Source organism: Primulina huaijiensis, chromosome 2 (assembly GCF_012295235.1).
Source record: "Primulina huaijiensis isolate GDHJ02 chromosome 2, ASM1229523v2, whole genome shotgun sequence".
Classification (NCBI taxonomy): Eukaryota; Viridiplantae; Streptophyta; class Magnoliopsida; order Lamiales; family Gesneriaceae; genus Primulina; species Primulina huaijiensis.
In genome coordinates, this window is record NC_133307.1 from 18,832,226 (window position 1) to 18,846,681 (window position 14,456).

The 14,456-nt window shown below is 37.1% G+C and overlaps 1 protein-coding gene across 2 annotated transcripts; it reads right to left on the reverse strand.

Annotated features, from left to right (window-relative positions):
* Positions 1 to 12,847: 12,847 nt before the first annotated feature.
* On the reverse strand, positions 12,848 to 14,416 carry LOC140967822 (large ribosomal subunit protein mL54). Of its 2 annotated transcripts, none has more exons than XM_073428594.1 (2): positions 14,276 to 14,416; positions 12,848 to 13,479 (listed from the first exon to the last, which is right to left on the reverse strand). In XM_073428594.1, exon 2 carries the CDS (start codon positions 13,467 to 13,469, stop codon positions 13,068 to 13,070), a length of 402 nt encoding a protein of 133 aa, XP_073284695.1. In that variant the 5' UTR covers positions 13,470 to 13,479; positions 14,276 to 14,416; the 3' UTR covers positions 12,848 to 13,067. The 2 variants fall into 2 exon arrangements, with proteins under 2 accessions (XP_073284695.1, XP_073284699.1); XM_073428598.1 differs by having other exon boundaries at positions 12,848 to 13,497.
* Positions 14,417 to 14,456: the final 40 nt, after the last annotated feature.

The following is a 14,456-nucleotide window of genomic DNA, read 5'->3' on the forward strand; positions in this document are numbered from 1 at the left end:
TTCTCTTCCGTCGATCCGGTCCTCAGCAGAGACAATATTACCCATTAAGATCTAGTGTCAATCTTTTACGGCTCACTTAGCCAACAAGATCAAATAGCGCAACGTCAGCAGCTTGACGCATGAGAACTTCCAACGAGGTCACCCATCCCAGTATTACTCTCACTCATACACGCTTAACCCAACAAACACTTTTTCCCCTGACTGAAACTGTAAGGGTCTACTCTTGGTATTCGCGTAACTCGATTGACGATCTTGTGCAGTTTTAAATCTCTTCTTGATCAATTCCACTTGGTTAATCACTTGTTGCACTAATTTAGGTCCTTGCACTTGTTGTTCTCCTACTTCATCCCAAAACAATGGAGTACGACAACGCCTACCATACAATACTTCGAACATAGCCATACCGATGCTGACGTGGTAGCTATTGTTATATGCAAACTCTACAAGCAGCAGATGATCATGCCATGCTAATCAAAAATCCATAGCACAAGAACATAACATGTCCTCGAGTGTCTAAATAGTCCTCTCAGACTGACCATCGATTTCTGGATGATAGGAAGTACTCAGATTCAATGTCGTTCCCAATACTTTTTGAAAACTTCTCCAGAATCTTGATGTAAAACATGAGTCTCTGTCAATGACTATATTTGTTGGCACACAATGATATTTAAGAATCTCTTGGATGTATAGTCTTGTCATGCAGTCGAAACTATATTCTCGACTATACAGAATGAAATCTGCTGACTTAGCCAATCGATCTACAACTACCCAAATGGCATCACAATTTTTAGAAGACAAATACAAGTGGGTGACAAAATCCATCGTCATATGCTCCCACTTTCATTCAAGGATAGGAATATTTTGAAGTAATCGTCATGGTACTCGATTTTCATCTTTCACTTGCTGACAAACCAAACACTTGTTTACAAATTGGTAAACACTTTTCTTCATACATTTCCACCAAAGCCTGGTCTTCAAATCCTTATACATTTTCATGCTTCCATGGTGAATACTCAACTTACTTCTATGGGCTTGAGATAAAATCTCATATCTTAAATTAGAATCTTCTAGAATTATGATTCTCCCCGACAGACACAAGGTGTCGTCTGTTTGAAAAGCAAATCCAGATGTGTTGTCTACATTAGCTAACATTGCTAACTTTTCCACCTTTCTGTCATAAAACTGAGCCTACCTAATTTTGACATACAAAGTCAGTTCAAATAAAATTCTCGTTACTCAAATGTTTTTCATTCCTTTCTTATGGCAGAAGTGAAATCTCAGATAACAACAATCTTGGATTACACTTGAGATGAAACTTGTATGAAGTGCAGATAATCTCATCTTGTGACTAAGAGCATCAGCTATAAGATTCGATGATCCTGAATGATACTTGATTTTGCGATCGTAATCATTTAACAAATCCATTCATATTCTTTGCCGCATATTTAACTTGGTTTGAGTGAAGATATACTTCAAGCTCTTGTGATCCTTAAAAATCTCAAATCTCTCTCAGTAGAGATAATGTCACCAAATCTTCAAAGTAAACACAATCGCTGTCAATTCAAGATCATGAACTGGATAACTCTCTTCATGCTTCTTCAACTATCTGGATGCATATGCAATCACATGACCATTCTAGGTTAAAATATTCCCAAGTCCTTGAAGTGATGCATCAGTGTACACAATGAAACGTCTACAAATTTAAAAGTGCGATAATTTTTTTTTTAAAGCTCGCAATTACAAAATAACGTTGAAAATAATCGTATTTATTTGCCAATAAAAGTAGCGCAGTTTAAAAATAACTAACGTCATATAAAATCAACGTAAACGTAAACGTGTAAAAATCGTAAAATCATCAACATATAAAAATGTGTAACTCCTCTCAAAACACATGAATCAATATGCGGAAAAATAATGGTCCTCGGGTCGTGTCACCGCACATCCCGCCTGCCTACTCAGTCTTCGACACCTCCGATCCCCTGATCAAAATGCTCGCCTGCATAACACACGCCTAATGAGTCTAAGGACTCAACACACCTGTACCAGTAATAACAAGTACATATACGTAGCACACAGAAGCGAAAAATAGTATAATCAACATACATTTCATGAGCTTAAAAACGTGAACATAAGCTTGCCGTGCAAAATCGTAACGTGTCAAAACATGTCTCATCATGTTATCATATCGTATGCGTAACCGTGACCTGTCAAAGCATGGTAATAGCATGTATCATCGTAATAGCATATACGTGTAAAAATCTTAATTTGAATTCCGTTCATTAGCTGTGACTTTCGTATTCTCATGTCATCATGTCAGTCGATGGATCCATCTACGTGTAACCGCGGTACCCGGCGCCGAGGCTCATCAGCTACGCCATTACCCGCCCACTGAGTCCGGGCCTTACATGTCATCGTGTCAGCGTGTCATCGTGTTAGTCACAACTAAATCACTTCCTTCAAAACGTGTCATCATATTCATCACTTAATAAGAACATGCATATACATAATTTTTCCTTTAAACCAAGCATGCACCGTATTTATCATACTTGCGTAAAAACCGTACACATGATGCATAATCATTTAAAATATCATGAATTTGTGCTAGGGCGCTGCCAGGACCAAAATCTCACCCCGGGTGCAAAATGATTATTTTGCCCCTGGAAACCCAAAAATTACCGTTTTTACCCTAGACCTCTAAAATTGACCCGAAGCTTACCAAACTCCTTAAAATATCCCAAAACATTATTGAAAGCTTAACTAGACGTAAATTTGAACTTAAAAAACAAAACTTAATCGATTCATTTTAAAACTTGGACCGGGGTCCCGGTTTTAACCCGAATCGACTCGAAACTCAACCAACTTTTTCCCAACTTTTTCCTACACCTAATAAACACTTAAAAGACTCTAAAAAACCCAAAACTCAGCTTTTAAACAATCGATTTCCCATGGACAGCTGCTGGAAAAATTCCAGCAGCTCAACTCTCACCCCAAGCGAAACCCCTAGCACACGATCACCACCTCTAGACTCAAGCCGATGGCTCCAGCCACTAACCAGCCTACTGTAGACCTAGACCAGTCCCCAAGGAGTCCACCAGCGCCAAGAACCCAGCCCCATGCAGCCTACGCACTAAGATTTCTCGCTAGGACTCAAGGCACTTCCCTCGCGTCTAACATGCTCTTGGTTCGTGCGAGCAGCTCACGGTTTCCACTAGCAGCGTGAGGGCCCTCCCAGGTCGTGGTTCGGACTCTACAGAAGCAGGTCCACAGCCTGGTATTGCCCTGACTCCGATGGTTTCTCCCCCCTTGCACCCGTTCAATTCAAACCAAGCCCCGTACCACGAAGCCATCTCGATCTACACCCTAGCACTGCCCTCCGTAACTTTCCAGCTTAGGGACAACGTCACTCACAGCTCTCACACTCTACAGCAGCCCTCAGCACAGCCCCCTTGCAAACCATCAAGAAAAACGTGAGCAACTGTGCAAGAAGGAAACCAAAATCTCATGCAAACCGAAAATGTTTCATGCTTGAAAGCTGGATCGAACTCTTCACAAAACAAATAACACACATCAGTATGTATATGGCGTGTAAGATGCAAAACAATGATACAAGGCATGCCTGATGTTTCTTTCTGAATGAAAATTGCAAGGAGACGCACGGCCACAACGAGAATGGAGGCACCGAATTTGTTGAGCTGCAAGACACGAAGGAGATGGCCAATTGGAGGGGGTGGGCGGCTGATTCACGTTTTAGGTTTAGGGTAAATAGTGTTTAGGTGCTAATTATATAGTTAATAAATTGATAATGGGCCACAATTTGAAATTTGAAAGTTTTAAAAGAGTTTTAAGAGCAATAAGATTAAAAGTGGGCCCATTACATCCAAACGCACTCCCGAAAAATATTTCGTGTTGAAAAGTTTCTGAAAATGTTAGCCGAACCCTTAAAAAGTCCCCCGATTTGATAAAATTAGCGTATCGTCAAAAATAAAAATCATGCGGGTAAAAATACCCAAAAATTCCCATTTCTTAAAAAATACTTAACATCTTTTATTAATTAATAAAAATTAATCGTGTAATAAAAATAATTTTTTTTAAATTTCCCGGTCTCCGTTCCTCGTTCGAGCGCGAAATACAAACTTAAAAATCTATAATGCATGAACCTTAAAAATTTCATTAAATAAATTCTACCATGCAATAATAATGCATAAAATACATAAAAATAATTAACCACAATTTAATAAAATAAACATGCATTTTATGCTTTAAAAGAATTTAATAAAATACCAAAGAAATTTAATAATTTGCATGCATGTGGTTCACGTGGACCTTCAAATTTTCGGGACGTTACACACAATGTACCCTCCTGATTCAGACAGAAGAGCTAAAACGGGTGCAGTTGTCAAACATTGACGCAGTTCATTGAAACTATTTTCACAATCATGTGTCAATTTGAACTGCACATACTTACATGTCAGCTGTGTCAATGGTTTGTCAATCTGAGAAAATCCTGAGATAAATCTCTGGAAATAACATGCCAAATCTATAAAACTTCTGTCTCTTGAGTTGACTCCGGTCGTGCCCAACTCAACACTGCTTCGATCTTACTAGGATCCACTTATATCCCATCTCTGGATATAACATGTCCCAAGAACACAACTTTGTCGAGCCAAAACTCACACTTGTTCAACTTAGTATACAGTTGGTGATTCCTTAAGGTTAGCAACACAATCCTTAAATGTTGTGCATGCTTTTTAAGGCTACAAGAGTACATCAGTATGTCATCAATAAAGACAATGACGAACTTGTCAAAATATATCTGGAATCGTCGGTTCATCAAATCCATAAATATTGATGGAGCTTTTGTCAAATCAAACGACATCACTAAAAACTCATAATGCCTATACTTTGTTCAAAATGCAGTCTTAGGGATATCACGTTGATGAACTTGAAGTTGATGATATCCAGACCGTAAATCGATCTTTGAGTACACTGAAGTCCCTTACAGTTGATCAAACAAATCATCGATCCGTGGTAACGGATATATATTCTTGACTATCACTCGGTTCAACTGTCAATAATTTATGCAAAGCCTCATTGAAAGATCGTTTGCTGGGCACCTTGAGGTGCTTCAAAAAAATATTCTCCAACAGGCTGCAATAGCTCGTGTTCTAAGAATGTTAACACCGATGAATTAAATCGAGTTTGGTTTAAAACCAAGCGGAAGAAACTCGAAGTAATCTTTCATGAAGAAAGCTGTTTACATTAGAAAATATTTTAACTGATGTAAACTGAATAACTGAAAAGCAAGTGATCAGTTGTAGCATATATCAGTTCATTTATAGTAAGAACTGAACTGACTGATGTTCTAACTAATCAAGTCAGTTTGAAAACAACAGTTAATCAGTTAAGCACACAAGATATGTTTATGGATGTTCGGAGACTTCAACTACTCCTACGTCACCCCTTCTACCATCTCGGTTAGGATTCAATAGAAGACTTTGATTTATACAACTACTTGTGCAAACCCACCCAACTTAGAACTTACACTACTTCCTAACTGAACTCCTAGTCTAGACTGAAGGCAGCACCTTCCAGCCAACACTTCTTTAACGTCTATGTGTCAAAGACTACATACACAAGTTTAACGTCTTTGTGCAAGACTGTATTTGAGTGGTGGTGATGGTGTGTGCGTGTGTGAGAACTGATCTCTAAAAACAACCCGAAAGTGTTCTCACACACTGAGAGAAATAAGCTTCTACACTAAGCTGATAATACGATGAAGTATCCCTCTAGGCTGAATGCTTCTTGAAAGTTGGTAGGCAAATAAGCGTGTCCTTTTCTTTTTACCACACTCTCTCTGGTTCTATATTTTTGTCTCCACCGATCTTCTCTTTATATAGGCGGGAAACTGATCGTACAGTGAGACTCAATTATTGTATCTGTTGCATCTTGAATTTGTTCCTTGGACTTTGTGTCTCGACTTTTCGACTGCCTTTGTGGAACGTTTGTCTTTAATGCTCTGATGCAACGTTCATTATTATCCTTTGGCTGGACAATTGCTTTGTACCTTTGTGCATAGCTAGAATCCACTTGAATGAGTTTGTCTTGTTCTTCAACTGAAAGATTCTAACTGATGCTCCGAACTAGTCAGCTGAACTGATTTTCAGTTGGGCTAGCGAAATCAGTTGACTCGTCAGTTGAACTGATTTTGCTCTTGTTCAGTTGAACTGATCAGCTGGGCTCTTCATCAGTTGAACACTCCTTCAGCTGGTCAGGCTTCTGAAGTTCTCCTGCTGAACCACCTATCAGCTGGACAATCAGCTGAACTGCTCATTAGACATATCCGTTTGTCTGATTCAGTTTGTGCGATCAGTTGGGTCTTCAGTTTGCGATTTAGACAACTCATAACCGATCCTAACTTCTGCACACTAAGGTAATCATTAGTAACAAAATAACAAGTTTTGTTAACATTAAAATCAAGATTGCGAAATTGTTGAAAAGTTCCAACAATCATAGACTTATCCTTCTTTTTAACAAACATCACCGGTGCTCCCTAAGTAGCACACTGGGTCTAATGTACCCCTTGTCAAGAAAATCTTGTAACTGTAGTTTCAACTATTTCATTTCCGTCGGTGTCAATCTATAAGGCACTCTGGAGATACGTGTGGTTCTTGGTATTAATTCTATCTCCGCTTCCATTTTCCTCTCCGGAAGAAATCCAGGAGTTTCATCGGGGAAAACATCAGGAAATTCATCGACAATTGGAATGTTCTTCATGTCTATTACATCCTTCGATACGTCCACAACATAAATGAGATATCCCTCTCCTCCTTTCGCTAAAGCCCGTTGTTACTTTACAACACTACTGGCATTGGAGGTTGAGCTCCCTTACCGAAGAAGAACCAATTCTCATATCTTTCTAGACAAAACTGAACGAGACGTGGATAACAATCTATTGTCAAAATCTTCCATAGCCAATATCATAAAATTGGCAGAGAAGCATTTTTCCTCAAACTCTAACAATCAGTCTACTACGAGTCACTTAGCTAAAACCTCTTGTCCTATAGGTCTAGACATTGACATTAAAACATCTAATGACATGTAGGGTAATTTATGCTTCTTAACAAACATTGATGCTATGAATGAATGCAATGCCCCAGTGTTAATTAATAAATATACAGTTATATCACATAAAAGGAAATTACCTACAATGACTCTTTCTTTTTTACTCCTCAGCATTCTTTTGGTTTAAGGCAAACACTTGCCCCTAGATTCGTGAGCATTGTTGAGAACCTTGTGATATCTCTCCACGACTGGAACTTTAATCAGGAAAACCTTTCTGCTGCATAGTAGACTCAGACTACTTTCCACTATAAAACCCTACCATAGAATCTCTGCGTCCAATCTAATCCTTCAAGTTAGGGAAATCCCTCTTCATGTGACCAAAACATGACAATTGAAACAAGAACTTGTCACTCTTAGACAATTCTTTGTCTGATGATTGCCTGTGCAGTGGCTACATTGCAGCTTTTTCTACCAAAAATGTGCACCCCTCCAGAACCGGAAGAAGAAGAATATACCGACTTTTTGAAAGACTGATCCCTAGATCTCAACGAACTAGAACTTTTGCTAGCTTGCATAGCCTTCATCCTAGCAATATTGATCTGGGCTTGATGACAATGATTCACTAATCATTCTTATGAAGTCGGATCGTCATAGATAGAAACCCGATTAAAAATATCCTGGTTCAAACCAATCAAAAAATGAGAATATTTTGTTGCGTAATTCTCAATGATAAGAGGAGCGTACGACAAAAGATTCGTAAAACTCTTTTGGTAATCCTCAATGCTCGAATCTCCTATCTCAATGGTCAATAGTTACATCTCCTTTGCCTGACAAAGAGTTGTCAAAAAGTGATGATTGATGAAGGTCTGATGGAAATGTTCGCAACAAATCCACACATGCTGCTAAACTCGAATGACAAAAACATGTTTCCACCATTTCCGAGCTTTTCCTTGGATCACGAAATAGGATACCTCCATCTTCTCATCCTCGTCATGAAGCAACACTCGAAAACAATGCTCCATGATATTGACCCATGCTTAAGCAAAATCATCATTCTCATCTCCTGTCAACAGTGGAGGTCCAATATTCATAAAATCCATAATGTTGACGTGATTCCTATGTCTCTTTTCATCATGATCTTGATGACACCTCTCATCACGATATCTACGAAGATGTTCTCGGCTAGCCTCATCGTCGTCATAACGGCCGTATCCCACACTTTCATGACTGCTTTCATCTCCTGACATCTGAAAGAAAACCAAAATCAATTTCTTAATCCTAGAAACAAAATTACTAATGTCCCAAAAATCTTTGCATACTCTAATACCACTGAATGTAGCGCCATACCCGAGTCACTACTAAACCGACTAATAAGCATTCAAAATTTAAAATTGATAATAATAATTAAACAACGGAAATCAAATAACTTAATCATCTTACAATCCAAACAAAAAAAGAACAATAATATAAGTATAAAACGTTAATACAACCATATCGTAAACATAATCCTTCATGAGAATACGAGAAACCAAATAAAACCTCCACTGGATCACCATCGAAAACCTAACTGCTCTAGCCACTGCCACGGGAGTTCGAACCATCCAACCCAAGACGAAAACAAGGACGTACAATCACCCAATATGAGAATGTACGAGTATACAAACTGATATGATGCATGTGAAATGCAATATGCTCGGATATCAAGGATCAAGTCAAGAATCTCATGTTCAATCTAGAGGCGCCTGAGTGTGTAGTCTCTGATCTACCCTAAGCATTTTTTGGCTCTCAAACTCATCATCAAGACATGGATCTACAATGTCCAGGGTCATCAAAGCCCACGGGACCCGTCGGACATTGTATGCCCAAACATTCAAAATACAGAACAGGGCTGAGCGGCCCCAACAAATGAGGTATATCTCAAAAGATATCAGGCTTAACGTGATATGTCATGTGTAATATGCCAAAGCAGTAAAACATGTATCATGCAACATATAAATATGCATAATATAAGTGTATACTATGCTTGGATATTTCAATCAGTACATCATATATCTCACTAAAACATTCTGACAGAAAGTTTACTATTTTGAACCTAAATAATACCAACAAAATAAAATCATTATCAAGACAAATCTTGAATTACCAAACATGGTTCAAAGAACTTCCTAATGATCCTTAAATCAATATTTAAGGCTTTAGGATTATACGTGCGTCCGTCATCAGCCCGCTGATGATGTCTTAGTCTGCGTCCCGATTCACCGACCCCTCCTCGAGTCAACATTAGCTCTGAAGTTTTTCGACACTAAACTACCTAGAAACTTGCTAGAAAACCTAAGGTATATGACTAGAACTCGATAGAGAGTAGCTGAAAGAAGCGGCGTAGGGAAAAAATGAAATCAGCTTCCATTTATAGACTGCATCTGGACTAGTTCAGAAGATCTGAAATCAATCTTATCTGTTACGTGTTAGAATCTCATTCGTCTTGTTGGATTTCCCGGGACAATGTAATATTAAGTATATTTGGTAGTCTATTTTGAATTCGGTGGATCCAACATGTTGATCCCAAATTATCAATTACTTAATAATGCATAATTAACAACTTTTTAATCATCTGTTAATGAGTACTTCATTTAAAATAAAGATTCAGATCATTACATACAAGTTGGTCAATTTGCACTTCGATGGATTTCACCGAGGCATCCATATTGGTGATATGTGTCTCAAGATTGTCCAGCCTATTCTCGGTCTTTTCCATCTTCTTTGAATATTCAAAAACAAACGTACTAACCAAATCTTCCAAAGATGTTCTACCTTCACTCTTTTGATTGTTGAACTGCGTTGGAGGATTCAACACATTCTTATTGTTGTCATAAGAGAAATTCTCGTGATTACGAAGGCTAGGATGATAATGATTACTTCGATAGCCATCATAACTTCTGTTGTTGATATATTTGGTCTCCTTATTAATAGGCCCTTCCTCGGTAGAAAAAACGACTGATTCAGACGTTGCTTGAATACCTTTGTTCATTGCTGCTATCTTTGTGGTAAGTGGGGATACTTGAGCAGTAAGTGACGTGATAGGATCTACCATGTAAACTCCAAGAGGATTTTTCAGTAACGATCTCTTAGAGGGCCATTACAAATTATATATTTTCGTATGATTCAAAATATCATAAGCTTGCTAAGTGTCTTAGCCAAAATTGTTCCTCCAGCACCAACATCAACTTATATCCTAGTTGGAATATTCAACCCATTTTAGAATAGTTTAATATGTACTCGATCTTTATAATTATGGTTTGGGGATCTTCTGATTAAATCCTTGAATCTCTCACATGCTTCATATAGCTGCTCAAACTCATTCTGCATTATCTCTTGAGTTGAGCAAACTTGATAGGTGAACAATATTTAGCCAGAAATTTAGATGTCATGTCCACCCAAGTGGTGATGCTACCCAGCGGTAGGGATTGGAGTCAAGTTCTCACTTGATCTCTAAGAGAAAATGAAAACATACACAATCTAACAGTGTCTTCAGAAACATCATTAATCTTCACTGTATCTGCAATCTCAAAGAATGTTTTCATTTGAAGATGGGGATCTCCAGTAGCTGCACCCCCAAACTAGTTATGCTGGAACAAGTCGATCAACACCGACTTCAACTCAAAAATTTTGGCAAATATTGTCCCATGGCCGATTCAAGAATAATTTGGATTGATCACTGGTTTAAAGTGGTCTGTAATAAGCACCGTTCTTGTATTATTCTCTGTCCTCAGTTTTATGTAATTTTCTTAAGCTCTTCTATTCATGCCTTTCTTAGTGCTTTAGCAATCTTTTCAATTTCCCGATGGAAAAGCAACAAATCATGGCTTTGAGTTTCTCGCATAACTGCAAGTTAAAGAGATAGTTTGTAGTTAAAATTAATAGAATAAAAATAAAAAAATTAAACTATAAATTAAAATTAAGACTCATTGGCAACAATATTAGTGTAAACCAAATTAAGTCATTCCCTGATAGTAGTGCCTAAAACTTATCGCATGATTTCTTACTGCAAGTATACGGTGTCAAAATCTTATACTCGGTTAAGTACGAATATCGTCCCACAGAGAATGAATAATTTAATTTTACACTAAATACTGTTACTAAAATAATCTTGACCTGAAATATGAGATTTATAATATAAAATAAAATAGAAACAAATGATCAACGATGGACAAGAATAATAAGAAGAAAATCAATGAGAGATAAGTGTTAAAAGGTTCGATTTCACTTGATTATCCACTATAGTTAATTCATATCAATGTTTTTATCACAAAATTTTCTAGTTTATTAAACAAGAATTCTCAATATTTCCTACTTACTTTTCTCAAGTGATAAGTAGAAATTTATTACTTAACATCGATTCTAATCTCCCAATTTAAAAACAAACATCAGATAATATAAATGCAATAATTCTTGTGATGGCTTCGATGGAGTTATATGTCTCTCGAACCCTATAAATACCAAGGGTGTATTTTCCTATGGTCCGATTCAAAATCTCAACTCCCGAGTATCAAATTTCAAATAAATATAATGATTCAATTAGCGAACGATTAATTGAAAGCAAACAATTCAAGAAAACATAAATAAATTGAATGAATAATCAAAATATACCAATCAAAATATTAAATGATAGTTTCAAATCAAGCTACATCGTCCCTCTATACAATAGAATTAGTTCATAACGGAATTAAAAAAAACACAAAACATGTTCTTGAACCCATTCAAGGATTTAAAGAAAGATATAAATAAAAGAAAAATAGATGTCGCTTCTCCATATATTAGTTTTTTTTTTCCCTGAAAATTAAAAGAAACAACAAAACGCATAATATCACTCCAAACTAGTATAATTCAAATGAATTATCATCCTACTTTAAGTGCAGAAATCACACTTTATCATATCCTGTAATCAATTGACTGGTCCCTTCCCAAATTTATTGAAACTGAAATTCATTGGAGTTTTTAGACCTGTCTAATAGTCAAATAGAAGGTTTAGGCCCTGATGGTTTTAGGCGATTTTCGAAACTTAAAGTTCTGGATGTTTCTTTCAATCCATTAAAAGGCACAATTTCGGAATCTCACTTGTCCAAACTCCACAACTTAAAGAAATTGGATTTGTCTTACAATTCTGAACGGTCTGGAACTTGAGCCTTGACTGGACACCTCCTTTCCAATTGGACTTTTTGCAGCTGGCTTGTTGTAACATAGGACCTCATTTCCCGAACCCCAAGTAAAGTTTTCCAACTTGATCTCTCTTGTGCAAACATTTCAAATGAATTATCTCAAAGGTTTTGGGATTCTTTTCATGAAACTCTTAAATCTGTATCATTACCAGATTAATGTCAGTCTTCCTGAGTTATCATCAACATTATTTGGTCTTCTCTTTATATATTTTTATAGATCTAACTTTTAATGAATTTTCAAGTCACATACCATCATTTCGTCCCGATGCTGCAGTTTTGAATATTTCTAACAAATAACAATAAATTTTTTGGAACAACTTCATTGCTGTGCAATTGCAACCACGATGAAATGCAGTTACTGGATCTCTCAAACAGCCACTTATCCGAACAATGTTTTCTTCATTCTCAACTTGTCGACAATAATTTTTTCTGATGAAATTCCAAAAAGTTGGAGCGGTATAGTGTTCCTTATTCATTCTCAACTTGTCGACAATAATAATAACGTGTCTGCTGAATTTCCATCGAGCTTTGATAATGCTTTATCAATTCTCGATGTTGGAGGTAACAAGTTAAAGAGGAAATATCCCGGCATGGATACAGTATTGATACAAGATTATTTCATGAATCATGTTGGATTTTCAAAAGTAACCATTAAACATGATTCATTCAAGTTCTTTGTGCAAGTAACCATGATTGATTCAAGATTTTTTCTTGATCAATCAATACACCTGATTGTGGCAGAAAACCAATGTTCAAAACAAGCACTAATTTCCTCTCACAAAGTCTCCACTAGTTCTTGGCCTTGATAGAGTTGTTCTCCTTGATCCTTGCTCGGTTGTCCAGCTTGACAAAAAGCTTCAAATCCTCGTATGGAAGAGTCTCAAGGTCCTTCCTTCGTAGCTCGCTGAGAGCCGGGCGTTTATCCAGCAAGTGCCACAGCCAATCCGGGTACTCAGAATCAGGTAAGATTTTAGGATCTTGCCCATCTTTCAGGATATTGGCACCAAAAACTGTGGTGGACTTCACTTCTTTGCTCAATGTTGAAGCTTTTGGAGCAGTTGATGCAGCACCACCTTTTGAACCTTTCTTGGCTTTTCCTCCACCAGCGGCAAACGATCTATTGCCCACTACTCGAACCAACTCCTTGGGGACAGCAGTGCCTCGTAATGATTTCATGAGAGTAATAGCCATGCCTTAAAGGCTGCAGCAAGAACGAGGGCTGTCATAATAATTCATAACACATCAAGCATAAGCACGCGAGCACATTTCTTGAAACTTGACTTTACAAATATAATTGTTATTCAATCCGTGAACCTTCTTTAATTTGAAAAGATAAACAAAAAATTCTCCATCAAAGGTGTATTAATATTTTTCTCAATGCAGTCACCGATGCATCCTTAACAATAACTAACAATTGGAAATAAATTATCTGAAGCTGTATCTACATAATTCAGACCTAAGAGCACTAACCAGCAATCACTTTGAACTTCTTTATACCTTTAAAAGCACTATTTGGCACATATGATGATAAAAAGACAGATTAAACGTTCTTCATCCTGTATTCAATTCACTCATTAGTCATTCTAATGTATTTTTTCATTCTTTACAATCAAATTATTTATCACTAAATACAAAATCAATCATCGTCCCCTTAACCAAACAAAGCAGTGTCTAAAAGGGTAAGATGACTGATAAAGACCAATATCATATACAAATAACAAGCTAACTAGATGTCTCCAATTAGCCATCGCTACTCCATTTTCACCGAAGGCTAAATTATCAAAATTTCCCAACTTAACACAAACATTAAGCAAACAATCCATCTTAATTCTTTTGCATAAAGAACAGATAGAAAACGAATAACATGGTCACAATGAAGGGATACAGATAAAGATTTCACTCTCGATTTTTTGTCCCCCTTTCAAATCCTGCATTATCGCAGTGAAATCGAAAATAAAAAATGAGGAATTTGGCTAAATAAAACTAACGTCCGTTACCAGTATATGGCCTTGGATCGATCGACCCTGTTCTTGGAAGATTGAAAGGCGGCGCTCCGATTCCGTAACCAATCCTCTCGATTTCGGTCAAGACTTTGTTGGGGAACAAGGGTTTTGGAATGTTGTTTTGTTGGCTCTTTTCATATATACTAGATATTATGAACATCCGATGCTTGTGTAC

Bases quoted from the DNA above. Each gene is read 5' to 3' on its own strand.
- LOC140967822 (XM_073428594.1), bottom strand. From the start codon at position 13,469: ATGGCTATTACTCTCATGAAATCATTACGAGGCACTGCTGTCCCCAAG.